The sequence below is a fragment of the Lygodium microphyllum genome, chromosome 24 (genome assembly GCF_053477565.2).
Source record: "Lygodium microphyllum isolate KBCC chromosome 24, Lygodium_microphyllum_v1.1.10, whole genome shotgun sequence".
In the NCBI taxonomy this organism is placed as follows: Eukaryota; Viridiplantae; Streptophyta; class Polypodiopsida; order Schizaeales; family Lygodiaceae; genus Lygodium; species Lygodium microphyllum.
This window is the reverse complement of record NC_141158.1, coordinates 124,330,217-124,349,306: the sequence shown is the minus strand read 5'-3', so window position 1 is coordinate 124,349,306 and position 19,090 is coordinate 124,330,217. Positions and strand designations below refer to the sequence as shown.

At 42.6% G+C, this 19,090-nt stretch overlaps 1 protein-coding gene across 2 annotated transcripts in view; it reads right to left on the bottom strand.

Moving 5' to 3' along the window:
* LOC148015613 (prolyl 4-hydroxylase 1) overlaps positions 1–19,090 on the bottom strand; it is a 100,880-nt gene that overhangs the window by 37,452 nt on the left and 44,338 nt on the right. For both annotated transcript variants that reach the window (XM_087665548.1, XM_087665547.1), the window contains exons 4-5: positions 15,404–15,469; positions 15,156–15,234 (exon numbers count right to left, since the gene is read on the bottom strand). In XM_087665548.1, coding sequence (XP_087521674.1) covers positions 15,156–15,234; positions 15,404–15,469 — 145 coding nt within the window. The remainder of the gene's footprint in view (positions 1–15,155; positions 15,235–15,403; positions 15,470–19,090) is intronic.

The window sequence follows — 19,090 nt, the reverse complement described above, 5'->3', positions numbered from 1 at the left end:
CCGATTGCAAGTGTAGATGGGACAGGCCCACAAGATGCCAATGTGAAGTGTTTATCTCAAAACTATAAAATTTTCCAACTTTTATGTTGTTTCTTTCTCATTCCCTTTCCATTCCTGTTCCCTACCCCTCCAATTTCTATTTGAATTCCTCATTATTGTTCCCTGTTCAACATTCCAGGTCCATGTTGCTATGCACCCTCAACTGCCCCTCCTCACTCTCAGCTGCCCAGAGCTGAGCCAACAAATGACAATGCACATTGGGAGATTAGACGCTGATGTTGAGCTAAAACATCCTTTTCAGCTGATTAGCATTCTTAAACAGCCCCAAAACACACTTAATTAATAAAAAACCCTAAAAATGGGAGCAGTCCGAGAGAGTTTCAGTGGTCCCCCAAAAACCCTAATTCTTTGGGGCACCCTTCAACATCTATAAATAGATAGGCTGCCTCCATTCAGCCTTATTCCCATCTATGCAGGTTTCACACCCTGGAGTGCAGATTTTAGCCATCAGTCCACACACACAGAGCTGTCCAGCCTCAGAGACTGCTGCCACACCTGCTGCTGCGTTTGCTCCTCCAATGTGTAGGCAACAGCTAGCAGCCCATCTCCATCATCAAGCGACCTTCTGCCGCTCCATTTGGACCTATTCGACACCTGGCGGCAGCTAGGGACTGCATCCATAGCTTGCATTTGGTGTCATCTTCCCAAGCAACAGCTCCTCCTCCACACCAAGCGACGGCTGCCAGCCCTCTTCATCATCTGTCCAGCTTGCGTTTGGTGCTCCAGATAAGAATACTTCTAAAGGAAAACTTCATTATTCATTAACACGTCTGATAAACAATAAAAAGTCATAAAAATTTTGTAAAGGATATAAGAGGTTCTTCTTCATCTTTCCATCATAGGCTTGCCATCCACCATCACTATCAATAGTTGAAAAGAGCTCTCGAACAAATTATTCAACCAGCACGAACTCGTCACATAAGATTAACCCACAACACACACACAAACACTAAACACAACCATCTGAATGACACCTCCAAAAAGAGATATATATCATTAAGAATCATCCGAAATACATTGCAAGGGCATCAATGAAGGTGATCCCTTTTGAAGGCTTGGTGGTTTCGAAAACGATCCATGGATAAGGACTCATCCACAAATGTCTTGGGAGGATTTTGAAAAAACTGAAGGCAGCACATCTTGATACCTACGTTTGTTGCATCCTCTCCATCCTACACTCCAACTAGTGGTCACAGACATGGGATCCGTCTACGGTGGATGTCACTCTCTGGCACTTTGCTCTGCCCTTGAGTATTTGTACACTCTTACATTCATTTGCAGTATTCATTCACTTCAGAGTTGTGTTCTTCTCTCCTTTCTTCAGTTTGTGTTTGAGTTTTGAGTTTTGCATTTAGGGTTTGATTTTTACTTTCTGTGTATGTGTCTGTCTCTTTGAGTTTCTGTCATGGTTGTACACTTTGTGTTTCCTCAATGCAAACCCTAGCAGTTTTCTTCACATGGTATCAAAGTCGGTGCTATTGTAAAGAGTATCTTGCGGATATTGTGGAGAACTTGTCTTTGTGCGAGACACACAATACGACTCGTAACCGAATCACAATGTCCCAAACACCTTCTTCTCCAGTTCTCCTATTATGTCCTATCAGGCTTCTCCATCACTAGAGGCCCGAAGATGGCATTATAGACATCACCAGAGGCTCGAAGACGGCATTATGGACTCGGTGAGGAGGACGACACTCCACTTTCACCTTCACCTTCTTTTTCTACTCCTATTCTAGATTTCACTAACATGACAAAGAACTTTGAGGAGTACTATCGCAACAAGTACAGTGATGTTTACACCCCTCCTACTAGTTTTACTACCACATTTGGACCGGTTGGTGAGGCTAGCTACCTCTCCGATCATGGAGGATATACGGCATTCGAAACGTCTGGAGATCCATCTTCATCATCTCAGCTAGGTCCAATGTCAAGTTTCTACAATCCTTTTAAGTTACATGAATCAAAACCCTCGTCTGTTTCTTCTTTTGAGCTACAGGATCCGGATGGCTTTGAGCATGTGAACTTTAATAGTGGGGGCTCTCGAAGCAGACGGAATTCGGGTACATCTACAGCTTCTGTTTCATTTGAGCATGTGACACAAACTTCTAAATTCCTTCCCATCCCACCCTCTTCTATATCACACCTTGATCACCTCTCTATCCTTTCAAAATCTTGGATTACACTCCACATCCGCTTCACACACACTAGGGATTTGATCTTCCATTTCTGCTCCTAGTACCTTCTCCTTCTCTATCCTATTCTCTACCTCTTTGCACCATAGTACTTCGTTAGGGGGAATGCCACCCTTTAACATAGTGCCTCTCACCTTTCTGCAAATGAGCACACCTATAGCACCTAGGACGGCTCTGATGGGCATTCCCCTCACTACCCCCCGCTTCACCTCTCATTTGACCACTCAAACGTAGGGAATTCCATCCTCGACTAATGGTGCATCATCCCACTTACCTTAGGTTACACCTACGCAAGGATTTCCATCTTCTTCTCCACGTGTTCCCATTCCACCTCCACCATGGATTACTCATATAGCTACCATGCCCATGCCTAGTCAACCCATCCCTACCAATGGATCCACCTTGCACACTATCTGCATGCATGGTGGATACTCTAGGGCCCATTCCCAAGTGCACTCCACTGCCCCATCTTACCCCCATTACACTTTTTCACACTAACCATCTCCGAGCACTACCACTCCTGTTGCAACGGCCAAGAATGCCTTCATGGATAAAACTCATTTTAACGGGTCAAATTTCACCACTTGGTCGAATTTTATGCAACAAGTGCTTGAGTCTCAAGGTCTTTGGGACCTCGTCATTGGTCTAGAGCCTATGTCGGATCCTCAACTATCTCACCCTAACTACATCCATCAATGGACACCTCGCAATGCCACAACCAATGTTGAGCCGATGCAAGGACTGCTTCTTGAGTTTCTGATCTAATGCATATCTTCTGGTCTAATGCATATCTGATGATACCCACTTTTCAAATCTATATGGCTAAATATGATTACCCCTTCCAATCTATCCATAACATCATCGATCCAAGAAATCGAAAAGTAATTCTTTCTTGTGATCTTGTTCAGAGCATAATAATCAATGCACATACGCCATGAACCATTCTTTTTCTACACCAAAAGCATTGGAGAACAAAACGGAGATGAGTTAGGCTGAATCAACCCTTTTTCTAACAGCTCATTTACCTGACTCATAATCTCCTCTTGTTGGGCTTTAGACGGTAGATGCCCTGGAAGTGACTGAGAGAAGCAATCAACATACATTTTCAGAAATGACATGCGATCCTTCTCTAACTTAGACATGTTCCCAACATTCTCACGATCATCTTTATCCTCAGTAAAAACCAAGTACGCTGAAAGATGATTTTTCATTACTTTAGAAATGGCAACTGCAAATACAATACAAAACTTCTTATTATATTACTCCAAATTCTTAAATTCCTTAGCATCCAGCTTATTCCAAGTTGTCATGATATCCACCTCAAAGGTACTTGTCAACCAATTCGATGCAAACATTTGCTTGAATTGTACTCATGTTGACGGTGCTCTACCTTGCATCAAAAGAGTGGACCACCATTGCAATGCATTCCCTTTCAAGGAAGTGGCTGCCTTCCGAATCTTTGAGGACTCCATGAAGTTCCCCCCTGAATAGGCTGCATCAAACTGCTGAATGAAAGTCAAAGCTTTCACCCTATCCTGTACACCGCTGAAGGACTCAAACTTCACTCATTTTCCACCCTCATCATAGTCTTTTGCTGCCCCTTTGGGTGTCAAGTTATCATACACTAGCTGCTGCAAAAAGGGTGCATTTCTGAATTTACATCAAAACCAACGCCAAACGGAGAATTTGCATGACCAACATTCATTCCTTGAGCCCCATAAGCATTCCGAGGTGTAGATGCAGTACCAAACACACTACTTTGTGCCCTAGGCATCAAGCCAATGCTGTCATACATAGAGTTTTGCATATTTCCAGCCATACCCCAATACATTGGGCCTTGCATCCATGCATTGGTTGCTGCGTACCATAGGGATTTGTGCCATACATTCCTATGTGTGATCCTTGTCCAACCATAGCATGAAAAATTGTGCTTCCACCAAAATATCATGGCTGTCCCGTCATAGCATGCACGCCTGGCTGTCCAAAATCCATTGGATTGGCACTTTCGTGATGGCCTTGCGTGCATTCCTTGCCCCATAGATACTGTAGAGGCAAGCGTAAGCTCAACCGCCAAGACCCACAGACCGCTTATTGTTCAAGCGTTCCAAGCCGAGCACTAATGGCTACCTCTCGCATAGCCGATGCGTTATCCATCCCTACGACTGTAGTGAGCTTACCTTGATGCTCGATCAAGTTGCCTTCTCTCCCAAGTACTCCGGTAGCTCCACGATCCAAGTGCAAGCTTCAAGTAAGCTCCATCCTCAAGCTCCGCGCTCCAAGCTTCATTGTCGCAAGCAAGAGAAGAGAAGAGAAAAGAAGAGAAGAAGAGAGGAAAAAATGAAGAGCTTCTCCACCACAGTCCCTCACCCTCACGCACTCACTCCCTCACACTCCCTCTCTCAAGCACAAGCTCAAGCAAGCAAAAACAATAAGAAGAAGAAGAGGAGGAGAGCTACTTTTGGCCACACACAAGAATGAGCTTCTCATTCACTTTTCAACTTTATATACAAAGCCCTAAATCCCTTTGGGAGATCATCCCCTTATCCCCTTTTTTACATGGCTGGCCGTGGCCTAGGCTCTTTTTTCCATTGTCCTCCTATCTTCCTAGTTTCTTTCCTATCGCCCATCTACCTTTACAAATTGCACGGGTGAGAGCCCGGTGCTCTTAAAATAAATCATGGTGCCCCTTGTGCTCTTTTACAAAAGTATTGACTTGCACTTTTTATTATGCATCTTTCTCCTTGATTTAGAACTTTTTTACACTTCTTGCGTTTCCATATTGTTCTTGGCGCGCCTTCGTCTTCCGTTTCACTTTGCCTTGGCCCTATCTTCTGCTTTAGATTTTCTAGATTTTCCATCTTTTTTGTTTGAGAGTTAACTTATACCAACTATTTTATTTCATTAGCATCTTTGGGAGCTTCAAATGAAGGGTTTGGTATTATCTTCAGTGCATCTTGTTGTCTCGAAGGTGTAGAAGACGTCTTCTTCTTCTTGCCTCTGCTGTCCTTCTTTAGAGCATTCAAAAATCGGGTAAATTGAGGATTCTTTGCCAATTCAGCAAAGAGATTTGCTGTTGTTCTCATCCAATTCTTAAACTAGTCATCAAATTCCTCTCGCTTTGCTGGTCATCAGCCTCCTTATGCCCTGAAGGCTATGCATCTTGCCTAACGACAACATTTTCAGCTTATTGTCCATAATCTGAGCCTTGTCCAAGGTCAAGCATTGCATTTTCTTCATTCCCATGTGAACGTTCATAATGAGAGGCATCATCATTGCTTGAGTCCATCTCACTCTATGAAGACATATTGCTGTAATTTCTCAGCTGAGAGTAAAAATCAGCACTAGCACATAGCTTTGGCTTGCAATCAGGTGACTCGAGCCCACCAAATCAAGAGATTGAGTGGTGTCCCAGCAACGAAACCATGTAACCAGCCTTCCTTCCATGGATAGGTGGTAAATCCCTGATTACAACAATAGCAAACAATTAGTGCAAATCTGAAAATATAAATTTACCTACTAGTCTTGGACAATGCACACCCGATTAGCCCCAAAATTGGCGCCCCTTTCGGTATTTCTTTAGCTTTATTGAAGAAAAAGTTCATTTACAATGGGATTCTCCCAATCGCTTTCGGTATTTCAACTCCTCTTGCTGTCCAAAGTGACCAGCAAGTCTTCAATCTATTTTGCTCCTTGATTCGAGCACTCAATTGGCCTTCACCTACTTTGATGGAGATGGAAAATGCCCCAAATTCAATTATTTGCTAGTCCCTCCACTTGAATAGGCTTAAAACAGCTTCAGCCCTGTTGAATCCAAGTCTTGGAGCTTCCAATTTCTGGCATGCTTCCCGAGGCTGCTGCTAAGCCCTAATCTCTTCTGCAGATTAGGGTTTACAGCAGAGAAATCTGAAATTTCTCAACCTCCAAGGATCCAAATGCCGAGATCTTCGAAGCAAAGCTGTGAAATGACTAGGAGATGAGAGGGAAAGCTGTAAAGAAAGAAAAATCAGAGTTTTGATGTGAAGAATGACTGAAAATCAGTCAAATGCAGCTGCTGCCCTACCATAGCAGCTTGTAGATGCAAAGAACTAAAGAAAATTAGTCATTTACTGTTGCTACCCTGTCTCAACAGCCTATAGATGCTGTCTCCTACTGCTGACTGGTCTTCTCCTGCCCTTGGCAAACCTGAGAAGGTCCTCCAATGGTTGCAAATCAAACCAACAGCCTCCCCTCCCTCTCTCTTGCAAGCTAAATTTATAAAAATGCCTCTCTCCAGTCTCTGAAGACATTTTTCAGTCTTGTATGGGCAATTTTGGCAAGTGGCAACCTTTCCAAATGGTTTTTCCAACATTTTTCATAATTAAATATTAATTTTCAATCTTTAAATATTGAAAATTAATCTAATAATTATTTCGGTGCCTTGAAAAATAATCTGACTGGCCAATAATAAAATTAGCTAGGTAACTTCCATTCCCGAGTGTCTCTATGCAATCGTTGACCATTAGATCGGTGTTAGGTACCATTAAACACCACTTCTCTAGTGTCACCAACTGACACTTATTGCCGAATGAATGACCTAGACCAACAACTAGCACCAGATACCACCAAGTACCTATGCAGCATAACTTATAACAACTTTTACATTTGACAACTCGTGATTTCTTCAGGTCCCGAGCTCGTAAATTTACTTTAACCCGAGTTGCACCTCACATGTGCAACAATTACTTAATCATGTGATTAAAAATTAATCCACATGTTAAGTGAGGTTTCAAAAATACATGTCCTCATGACAGCTATCATGGCGGTGACTTCTACCTTGCTCTTCCAGTAGGGTGCTTCATCCACTTTATCTTTATCTTCCATTGCTTATGGTTCTCTGCACCATGCGAAGACCGACATCAAGCTCCTCTTCCTTCTTCGACATCTACATTTAGATTGAGAAGGGGTTTTTATCCTTCTTGGTATTCTACATGCTTCAGCGCTTTGTCTTTGACATCGGCTTCCCCCCCCCCCCCCCCTTGTTGTACCTTCCCCTTTGCATTGCATGATTTCATCATCTTTGCACTAGGACACTTGGGCAAGTGAACAATTTTCCCATGAGGAACACTGTCCAAGTGGCACCTGCTACATGAGCATTCTTCACTATGTAGCATACTTTGCATCTCATTGTGCAAAGCACCACTTGAGTGAATCCTAAGTTGTTTCCACTGACAACTGTTGTCACCACACCACCATACTCCTTCATCACATGGATATCTCATAACCTATTTTTTTCCTCATCATTGACAACCTTGAGTGGAAGGGTAAGCTTGTACTATTTTTTGATGTCTTGGGTATATCCTCCCTTCTCCGATCTTCTGGGTCACTATTACTAAATCAGCCACATCCCATAAAATTTAACTTGCTTTTTAAAATTTAAAAAAAAAACAAGTCCAATGTTGTTCCATCCACCTTTGTAGGACTTGGTAGGCCACTGGGCAGCCAACATGCACCCTTTGTCCAATACCCTATCCTTTCTAGGGTGATCACTTGGGCTCGCTTGGTACGATAACCATCACCTCTGTAGTCTTGGTAGGCCACTGGGCAGCCAACATGCACCCTTTGTCCAATACCCTATCCTTTCTAGGGTGATCACTTGGGCTCGCTTGGTACGATAACCATCACCTCTGTAGTCTTGGTAGGCCACTGGACAGCCAACATGCACCCTTTATTCAATTAGGCCCAAAAAGGGGAAGAAGAGAAGAGTGAGGTGAAGATGGAATGCTACATGCTGAAGAATGCTCATGCAGCAGGTGCCACTTGGATAGTGTCCCTCGTGGGAAAATTGTTCACTTGCCCAAGCGCCCTAGTACAAAGATTATGAAAACATACAACGCATAGGAGGAATGTTGGACTTTGTGTAGTGTCGAGAACCATAAGGATATGCCCATACGTGATCTTTGGAGTTAGTTCCATGCTGACCAAGTAACCAAGGCAATAAGAAGAGGAAGAAGAAGATGTAGAGGATTCCTAAGATCCAAGATTTCCACCTAAAAGGTAGCCTGCAATAATGAACAATAGATAGAGTGAACTGGAGAACCCCGAAACTCAACCTTAGGAGAGAAGCCACTAGCTCCATGCATCCATGCAAGAAAAAATATGAAGGCCTCATCATCAAATCGCGGCTGAACTCCCAAGGCCCCGATCTAGGTAGATCCTCGAGATCCTCGGTATCAATAGGTGAGATGACCGCTAGAAGGAAGCCGCCCCATCCAAGGGTAGAAGAAGGTAAAAGGCCTCTGCTAAGGTGTGCGAAGGATTGAGCGGTGGGTGGAAACCCCCTTTGAAAGTGGAGGTATAGGAGCCCCCTCTGAAGTCACAGCAGATATAGATGCCCCCTCACAGAGTAAAGAAAGATCATCCCCCTCTGAATCCCCCTCTGAGGTAGATAGGGAATCCAAAAACTCATGGATTACGGACTCCAAGTGTCTGAGGATGAAGAAAGTGCCATCGATCGTGCCGAAGAAGGTATTTGGGGTGGTGAAGAACTCCCAGAGGTGGCCTCTCGAACTGAGTAGGCGAGAGTGAATGGTGGGGCTCAGACTGAGCAATGAGTAGGCAACAATCGCTGCTTCTCAATGGAGCGGACTAAGAAGCCGAAGAAAAGAAAGGAGTCGAGCAGCCACTGTCTCTTAAAGGAGCGGACTAACAAGGAGATGGTATTAAACAATCACTATCTCTCGATGGAGCCGACTGCAAAACCGCGGGCCATGGTAGACACTGTACCTGAAAATAGATGGGATAAGACTGCCACTAGCATTGCGACGATCTCCAAGAGGTTGTAGCGCCAATCGATCCTCCATGTGCTCGAAAGGACTTAGTGTGCATCGGATGCGTCTTATTGCCTTGAGCATAGTACTCTGATAGCCGATGCAAAATGATCTCTGTGGCCCAAAAGGAGAGGTGACACAAGAAGTGTAAAGTGGGAGATGCATATACTCCGAGGGGGTGGGGAGCAAGGATCGATGTCAACAAGCATTGGTGGTGTGTCCAATGATGCCACAATAGGAGCACCTAGTAGTCTGGTCATCTATTGGTAAAGAAGCCATGAGTACTAGTGTGTCTTGTTGAAGAAGAAAGAGGTCAGCCATGAACCATGAACTACAATGTCCGCCTCAAGGGCTAGGAGAGCAGTGGAAGGGCTGGAAGTGAGCTGCCATTGGGAGGAGGATGTGACCAACAGTAAGAGGTTGCAACTAGTAGAAAAATGCAGGTGAGAGAGAAAGACTAAAAACGCACGCTACAACAAATGCAACCAAAGGAGAGAGAAAATCTGCAGTGATAGGCTAAGGAGAGAAAAAAACATCAGTGACAACACGGAGGAGAGAGAAAATCCGCTACAACAGGCTAAGGAGAGAGAGAAACAATAACTAGGTTGCAGAGAACAGTCGCTGAAACCAGCCTTCCTTCTTGGAATGGGTGGTGATAACATGATTTAAGAGTTAATTACAGCAATAAATAAATGCACATAAAATGAAATACACACTTTACCATAACATTCTTGGACAGTAGACTCCCTGTTGGCCCCAAAACTGGCGCCCCTTGCCGTATTTCTTAAGCTTTCATTTAATTGGAAGGAGTACAACTTGAGATTCTTCAATCTCCTCCTGCTAACCAATTGCTTTTGTTGTCATAATGACCAGCAAGCCTTTTGGGTCATTTGCCCCTTGATTCACCCAGGACTTCTTCTCCAATGCCCCAGGACTTCTTCTCCAATGCCCCAAATCAATTTGGGATGGGCTGGCTCCTGAAATCCCTTGATAATCTTCAATTATCAGCTGTTGATTTCAGTCCCTTGAGCTTTCAATCTCTGGCACGGATCCCAAGGTGGCTGCTAAATCCTAATTTCTGCTGTAAATTAGGGTTTACTGCAGAAATTACAGATCAGCCCACCAAAAATGGCTGAGATCTCCTCCGAATGGCTGAGAATTGCTAAGAATGGCTGAGCATAGGCTGAAGGAGATGAGAGAATGCTGTAGAGAGAGAAAATTCAGAGATTTGTCACGAAAAACTGATCAAAAATCAGTTGTTGCCCTGCTGTACCATCCCCAAACGGATGCACCAACAACAATAGGAGCATCAGAGATTGTTATCTTCAGGAGAAAGTGCATCAGCAACAATTGTCAGCTTCCCCACGTCAAGAATATGCAATCTCCATCACCAAAATAGTCTCCAATGGCTGGGAAATGGCCCCAAAAGCTGTCAACAACAGTCCAATACCTCTTCCCAACAGCTCCAAAATGAAAAAACCAGATTTCCCTCTCTCTTCAGCCCTATTTAGCCTTTCCCCCATTTGTATGGAAAATTTTTGCCAAGTGGCAGCTTTCTTAATCCATTTTCAGCAATTTCCAGCCATTTAATTAATTTTCAGAATTAATTAATTCAACCCATGCCCAGAAAATTGACCTTGCCCATCCAAAAATTAATTGGCTAGGCCATTTGCAACCCAAAATGGTCCCATGCATTGATTGACCCTTGGACAAGCATTAATCCATTAATTAATGCCTAGTCCCTAGTGTCACCACTGACAGTTAATGGCCAATTAATGGTCCTAGGGGCAAACTGACATCAAAATTCACCTAGAATCTAACAAGTATAACTTGTTACCACTTTTGCCTTTGACACCCATCTTTTTAACACGGTCCTTCGGCCTTCAACTCTGAAAAAGTAGCTTGCACCTCATATGTACAACACATGTGCATCTTTTAATTGCACATTTGATTAATTTTTTAATCAAATGTCAATTAAGCATAAGCAAAGCATCAAATTTTTACGTCCTCGTGACAGACCACCCCCTTGAAATCCTTGCAATCGTCCTCGATTGCATTCTTATGTGTCAAAGTAAACAATACTGCACTGGAATTTCCACAAGGCATCATAGTCAACACAACATTGGCCACTGCTAGCTAACTATTTCATATGCCCACCATTTGCTGAAAATTTTCAGCCAGCATAAACATAGCATAAAGCTCAACAATAGTCCAGAACCATTGCTAGAAACTCATCGAATGCATCCCAAACTCTTGTTTCTCAACAGTGCTGACTACACAACCATAGTAAAGTATAAACCGAGCCGAAACCATGGATGAATTGTCAATGGCATTCAATACACATGCTGTTGTCCATAGAACCAGCTGAATACCACTGAAACTAATGATCATATACTGAAAACTAGCACTCGGCACTCGGTTATCAATCTCTCATGATCATAACTTGATGCAATTGTACAGTTTCAGAGCTGCAGTGAAAACCATACCCATCTGCATACATACCACAGTGACTAGTACACTGAATAGTGACCTCATGGCAGACATACTGTCAGCACAGTACCTTGGATGCATGATGAATACATCCAAGATCCACTATATACAAGAGCAATCCATTCCTGGAGGAGTGGAAGTGCTATCTCCCCCTTGAGTATCAGGTGGTACTCTGGACCCTTGCCTTGCTGAACCTAAAAGAGCCCGATCCAAAGTCGGCTCTAACTGAAAGACATCAAGGTAAAGCTGCAACAACTGAGGATGATATGCCAAGTCATCCTCTTCCATCCATTTAGCATCCATTGGTGAACAGTTATGAAACTTCACCCAATAGCTTATGGAAGCTTTACCTTTGATTTTTTCTCTTTATGTGCCAAAATCTGATCAGATATCAATATCTTATTCAGCTCCTCTACATTGGACTGAATTTCAGCAAATACATCCTTAGACACATCACCATAAAAAGGCCTCAACAAGCTCACATGAAAGGCATAGTGTATCTACTAGTGTAGAGGCAATTTCAGCCGATATACCACATCGATGATCCTCTCTAACACATCGATGATCCTCTCTAACACCTGGAAAGGTCCATAGTTTCTCATTCTGAACTGCAAATACATTCTCGTTTGCCCTTTCATCTTTTTCAACCTTGACTTTTTAAAACGCAACAATACATAATCACCCTTTAAGAAATATAACACACATCCATGGTGATCAGCTGCTCCCTTTTACGTTCCTTAAGTTCTCTGAAACCCATACTTTATCCTTACATAAGCTGTAATAAATTGCGGCATCTTTTGCCTACCATGCTTCACTTGCTAACACACAATGCATGTCCGATCTTTCATCACATGCAACCCAATGTGATATTCCATACATCACTGATTCTCTCATGTGCTATCATCGTTATCAGCTTGTTGTTGATTAGGACAGTTCCTAGCAATGTGTCCCTCATGTTCACATATGTAACATTTATTAGCAGCCTCAATTCTCTATGCTCTGCCACACTTTTCGAAGGTCTTTGCTGCTATTTTTGCCTCTTTTCAGCCTGATTTTCAGATCTGCCATTTTTCTCAGCCTTCATTTCCTTGACATTTGACTCATCATGGTCTTGAAAGCTGGCATCTTTTCCACACAGCAATGTATCAGCTGTAGTAGCAGTTTCTATAAGCTGAGTCATGCTTGAAAACAGTGGATTTAATGCAAAAATCCCTGATTCCTTTAGGCAAACCACATACATACTTCTCCACCTGCTCATGAAGGGGAACTGACCGATAAGAAGTGACGGGCAACAATGCATCCCAAAACTTATTATTGGATTGCTCTAAATTCTTGCACTCCTTTGCATCAAGCTTGTTCCAAGCTGTCATGATGTCCACCTCAAAGGTACTAGTCAACCAATTTGATGCAAACATTTGCTTGAATTGTACCCATGTTGATGGTGCTCTACCTTGCATCAACAGCGTGGACCACCACTGCAATGCATTTCCCTTCAAGAAAGTGACTGCCTTTCGAATCTTAGAGGATTCGGTGAAGTTTCCCTCATCATAGTCCTTTGTTGGACCTATGGGGATCAAATTGTCATACACTAGCTGCTGTAAAAAGGGTGCGTTTGCTGTATTTCCATGATAGCCAGCATTAAACAGAGCATTTGCATGACCAGCACTTATTCCTTGAGCCCCAAAAGCACGACAGGGTACCAATGCTTGCCCATATGAGTGATTTTGCACACCAGGCATCATATCGATGCCGCCATACATCGGATTATGCATTCCATGAGCCATACCTGAGTGCATCTGCCCTAGCAGCAACTAACCGATGATGATCAACAAGGGGAAATGGAATTCAATGTTAGGGCAGCAACGAACAAAAATTTTCTTCAAAAAGGGTGAGACCTCCGTCTAGTGTGTGCTCAGTCTCTAACCTAGTGTAATGGTCAACACAATCTTACAGGGTTTGTCACACTAGTATGACCAAGTGATAATGAGACAGATCCGGATCTGTCATGTCTATAAGATTCAATGTATAGCCATTAGAATGATCAAGCCATCTGCTTACATGATAATATAAAGAAACTAAAATCTCCAAGAGGACAAAGATGTTAGCATATCTGTAACAACTGTAAAAAGCTTGGGAAGACTCCTGCACATGCCCTGCAATACCATGTTTTACATATGTATGTGCAGAATATGTACTGTGACAGATTTACCTGCAGCAATAGTGATCCTTTCCAAACACTATAGCAAAAGACAGCAGTTATTTAGATGATATTGCAGGCATCCATGTTCTGCTGGCATTCTGTTCAATGCATATAAAGTTCTGCATATTATGCTGCATGTATACCTTGCAATTGGATCCCCACAGATGTCATCAGACTTCAAATGCATCAAGCACTCAATACTTACTGCAAACATCAACATTCTAACCATTTCTGCTTTTCATGAAGATAATTGACCTTAGTGAAGGTCATTTTCAAACACAACAACAATAAGAAAGAGATTATTGGAGTTTCTGGTCTTTCAACCATGGTTTTTTGGCATTCTATCTGCCATTTAAAAGTGTGTCATAAGAGTTGTGGTGCAGGTGTACCTTATACATACATGGTCATTGACATTTTAAATGGCTTACACCTGAGTCCCATGCAGGATCATCAGCATTTTGAAGGGTATAATTCTCATTCACTTAACATTCTATGCATGAGAATATACACTAAAAACTAGAACATCCAGCATCTTGTCCATATCTGAGATTGTGTAGAAGTGTGCCATAAGGGTGTGCTGTAGGTGTACCTTACACTCAAATCCCCACAGAATCATGAACATATTAAATGGCTTGGCTTACACCTGAGTCCCCATGCAGAGTCATCAGCATTTCGAATAGTGTAATTCTCATTCACTTTACTTTCAATGCCTGAAAATATCTGAGACCAACTCTACATAGATCAGAAATGAATTCGTTTGCCTGCAGATATCTAAAGGCCCAAAACTTTGAAGCTCCTAAGACCTTGACAATGATAAATATTCCCTTCCTAAAAAGCTGTTTCGACAATTATATAGTTGCAGCAGCTTGAATTTGGTAAACTGCAAGATGAGCAATTGAAAACTTCCAGTCACAGAGAAATGACACAGCTGTGCCAGCATGCGGTGATTCAAAATACAGCCTATAAACAGGAGAGGCAACTTCTGGAGAGGCTAACTTGTCAACGTCAATGCTGTGGCTTCACCATAGAAAAAATTTGCTAGTTCCTCCCAGACGTCACCTTGATATTTTCTGAATAATAATGAATCTTAATTAACCTCATTTGGAAGTATGAAAATTTTCTTGACGAGGAGAGTGACAAAAACATATTCAAAGTCAAATTTGAGTCTTAGCCACTATAAAAAACTGTTTGTACTCAGGCTCTTTGTAAACAACAGCATAATGACAAATTCCTCAAGAGTTACTTGAGTAAACATTCAAAGTGCTTCCTTGAACAAAACACAACTCAAAGCATGTCTGTGAACAATTAAAGAAATGAAATGATGAAAGAACTCCAATCCTCAGTTTCACCGGAGACGTTCGAAACAAGTTTACCAAGCCAAAAGAAATGAACTCTGAGAAGACTAACATGCCTTGCCTGTGTTTACATCGACCACAGTTGACTTGCCTAATCTTGGTCGAGCAATTGCAATAAGGTAGTCGCATTCCTTCAAGATTGGATGTTGAGACAGACAGTCAAAGATGAAAATGCTCAGAAAAGTTAAAAAACCTCGAAAGTGTTTGCACAAGGCCGAAAAGATCAACATAGACAAGCCAACTGAGAGCACAGTTAAAGCTTCCAATATATAATTTAAGTTCTAACCATAGGAAGTTTACCTCTGGGCTTAAAAAGTTTCGGAACACTATGATTCTTGGTGACCAGCTTATCACCTCTTGCTTCACCTTCAGCACAAACCTCAAGTTTACAACACATTTGCACAGTTCCAAAACAATCGTCCAGAAACACATTCAGACAATTCCTAGTTATTCTTCGAATATCTTCGAACAAAATCATACCAGCCTTCTACTATCTTTCTTGCACAAAAATGTATAACCTAGACCATCTTGTTTCTTCCTCCTTTAAGCTGATAATTCCTGTTAACCACATCTTTTTGGTGTCTTAATATTTTCCTATACATTATGGAAGATGCAAGTGGAATACTAGTGCATGCTTGGTCCTCTTAAGTTGAAACTAGTGCATACTTGACATATTAAGCAATGCTAAATTAGCCAAAACTTGTTACAATGTAATGACAAATTTATCAGTCAGATTTTGCTAAAAACAGCCCCAAAAAGGGCTGACTTTGTCCAGATTGAGTTTGGGTAGGACAAATGCCCCCCCCCCCCCAAAAAAAAAAAAACTAAAAACTAAAAGGGACCAAGGGGACAAGCCACTCTCATCCTCCATCACTACTCTTCAACACCATTATCGCCAGCTCTCCACATCCACTTCAGCTCTCAACGACTACTGCTTTTGTCAGGGCTCATCTTCAGCCTACCACGTCATCATCCACAATGGTTCCAAGCAACATTGGCTGCTGCCCATTCAAACGACACAGATCTTGGAGCTGCCAAACGCAGGACCTGCTGCATGTGCTGCTCTCTTGCCTTTCCCCATCAAAACACAGGATCCTACTAATCCAAATGCAAATTTGATGCTTCAGACTACCCACTTCAGCACACACACAGAATAGATTTCCTTTTTAATCCAAAGGCAGCAGTTCTAGTACACCTTCCTTCAAATTTTGCTGCTTTAAGTGCAGCCGGCTGTACAAGGTCATCCAGCACACTGTCTGCCCCAGGATGCCCTGCCTTTTTGTGGTTAATAGGCCAATCAGCACCCATTAAGGCTCCCCCCAGCACTCGTTTACATCCGCAGCACCTGTGTTTTCATGTGACAGCCTGTTCCATTCACTCAAACTGTGTTTCAGATGCAGTAGACATTCAAGAGGAGTACTCATCAAACATGTCAACCACAAACCCAAGCTCACAACTTCAGCACAAAAACAGCCGACAAAGTTGTGAGCTGCGGGAAGAGCCACAAAGCACTCCCTATGCCTCTAAGTTACCTCATGACTTCCAACTCCTTGTACAGTTTGCTATCTCAAACAAAAAATGGGAGCAAGGGATAACCCCCAAACGACGTTGTTTCTTCCACAACAACCAATGAAAACCACCAACAACTATCCCATACAGAAGTCTCATCTAATCCTAAGAACACACAAACTGAAGCTCATCCAATTAAGCTAATCCTATCAACCAGATCAGCCATATAAAACTAGATCTACCTCCGTGCCTAGTTTGAATTCCAAGAAAGCCTTAAATGTTGTCTCACACTTGAGGACCTAGTTGGTGTAATGTTTTATTGTGCAATGCAATTGCTAGGGTGACAAGTCATCCGATGAGCCTGGTTTGTCCTGCCTTCGATCTACCTTGAGGTTTTGTTGTAAGGAAAAAGTGGGCTTGGGGGTTACAAATGAAGCCATCCAACCAAAGCCATTAGGCACATCTAACTTGAGGACCCTTAGGTGTAGTTTATGTATGGGTGCACCTACCTAGGATGGAGCTTGTGCTCACCCTTTTCTTCTTTGTCCTCATTCTTTAAGGAATCATTGTACGGTGTGGGTTAGACACCCCTTACTAAATAGGTATTCTTTCACTAATTCTCATACTTGCATAGAAGACTCTAGATAGAATGGATGTGTGCAATAAGCAAAGTGGCTGCTATGTTTTGCCTTCTAGCAAGTTGCCTGTAGTATTGTCACATCCTTGGACATGATGAATAAGGATGTGCTGTGTTCTTGCATTTTACAAGTGTCACGAGGACATGAAATTTTGATGCTTTACTTACCATTTGATTAGGTTATGTACAAGAATGTTAGGTGCACAATTTCACAATGATGAACTAAGTACCCTAAGAAGTCAGTGGAAGCGAAAGACAAAAGTTGTAAACAAGTTGTACTTGACAAGTACTAGGTGGTACCTAGTGTTAGTTTGGACCTAGGACATTTATTTGACCGGTAAATGTTAATGGTGACACCAAGAACTAGGCATTAATTACCTAATTAATGCCGAAGCAAGGATTAAATAATTCACAGGACCACTTGGGGATCAAAATGGCCTAGCCAATTTAATTGTGTGGGCACAATTAATTTTCTTGGAAAGGACAAAGAGCTGAATTAATTTTCAGAATTAATTAATTTTGAAAACTAATTAAATGGCTGAAAATTGCTGAAAATGGATCAAAAAGGTTACCACTTGGCAAAACTTTCTCGTGCAAGTGGGGAAAATATGGTTAGAGGCTGGAGAGAGCTCATTTCAGCTTGGTGGAGGCTAAGAGAAAGGAACGAGAGGTTGACACTACTGTACCAAGGCATTTCAAGCCATTTCTGACTAGCTAAGACTCCCTGCACCAGCTAATGACCTAACCAAAGAGACCTAGAGCAGCACATGACAAGCTATAGAGGTTGCTTGGCAGCAAGAGATAGCATCTAGGCAAGTGATCGCGTCACATGCCTACCTAACAATTCCCCGGTAACATGTTTTAGTGGTCCATCAGGAAACTATCCTAGACAGCTTCGCCTGACACTCCTGAGAATGCACAGGGTCTATCGTCTAGGTTTCCCAAAGTCCACCCCGTAATGGAAGGTATTGGCCATCCCCACGAGGATCAACCTACAAGCTTGGGGTCCTAATTTGACAAGTGAGGTCTCGATGCATCAGCTAGCTCCATCAGAGGTGACCCACAAGGGCTTATTGTCCGACTGGAGCAATCGTAGTTACCCTTGGTTCATGGAGTGCAACGCTTTTTTCCAACAACTGGTTAGGATTCAAGGAACCTTAACGGAGTTCTGGCATAGCCACTGCACCTTTCCCCTAAGATAATTTCTGATCAAGGTTTTAAGACCTAACCCTAGGTAAGTCAACGCTCGACTCTACCTGATTTTTCCTAATTAACATTTCGTTCAATCTCTTAAGAGAAGCTCCCAGCTTACCGGGACCATCCATCCGTAGGACGGATCCATCAAGGATCTCGCCCACCCGCTTCCCACAAATGGTTTTCCTTAGTTTTCTAATTACCTATCACATTAGGTTATGACATATGAAAGCAACTTTGTTAATTAACCCGTTATCACATGTTCCTTCGCATAATTTTTAGGACACAATACAAAGACAGAGAAAATAGTCTTTTGGCAAAACATATTACGCAAAGTTATTTACAATGCTTTTCCCCTTCTACCTACGCAGAAGATAAACCTCCATTCACCGGAAAATCCCTTCTGTCTGTGCAGAAGAAAAGAAACCCTCCAAGATTTCCATCCCTTCACTAGTATCGGGGACTCCAGGATCCCATCCTGATTCGTGTGAGGGTCAAGCAGTTCCTAAGAGCGATCAAGAGATTTACGACCAGAGCCCCCCTGACACTCTCGTCCTCCTGCCTAATGGATTCCTCATCGAGCGACCTCTCACCATCGGGACCAGTCCAAAGCTCCTTGCAGCGGTACAAAACAATCCCCCTTGGAG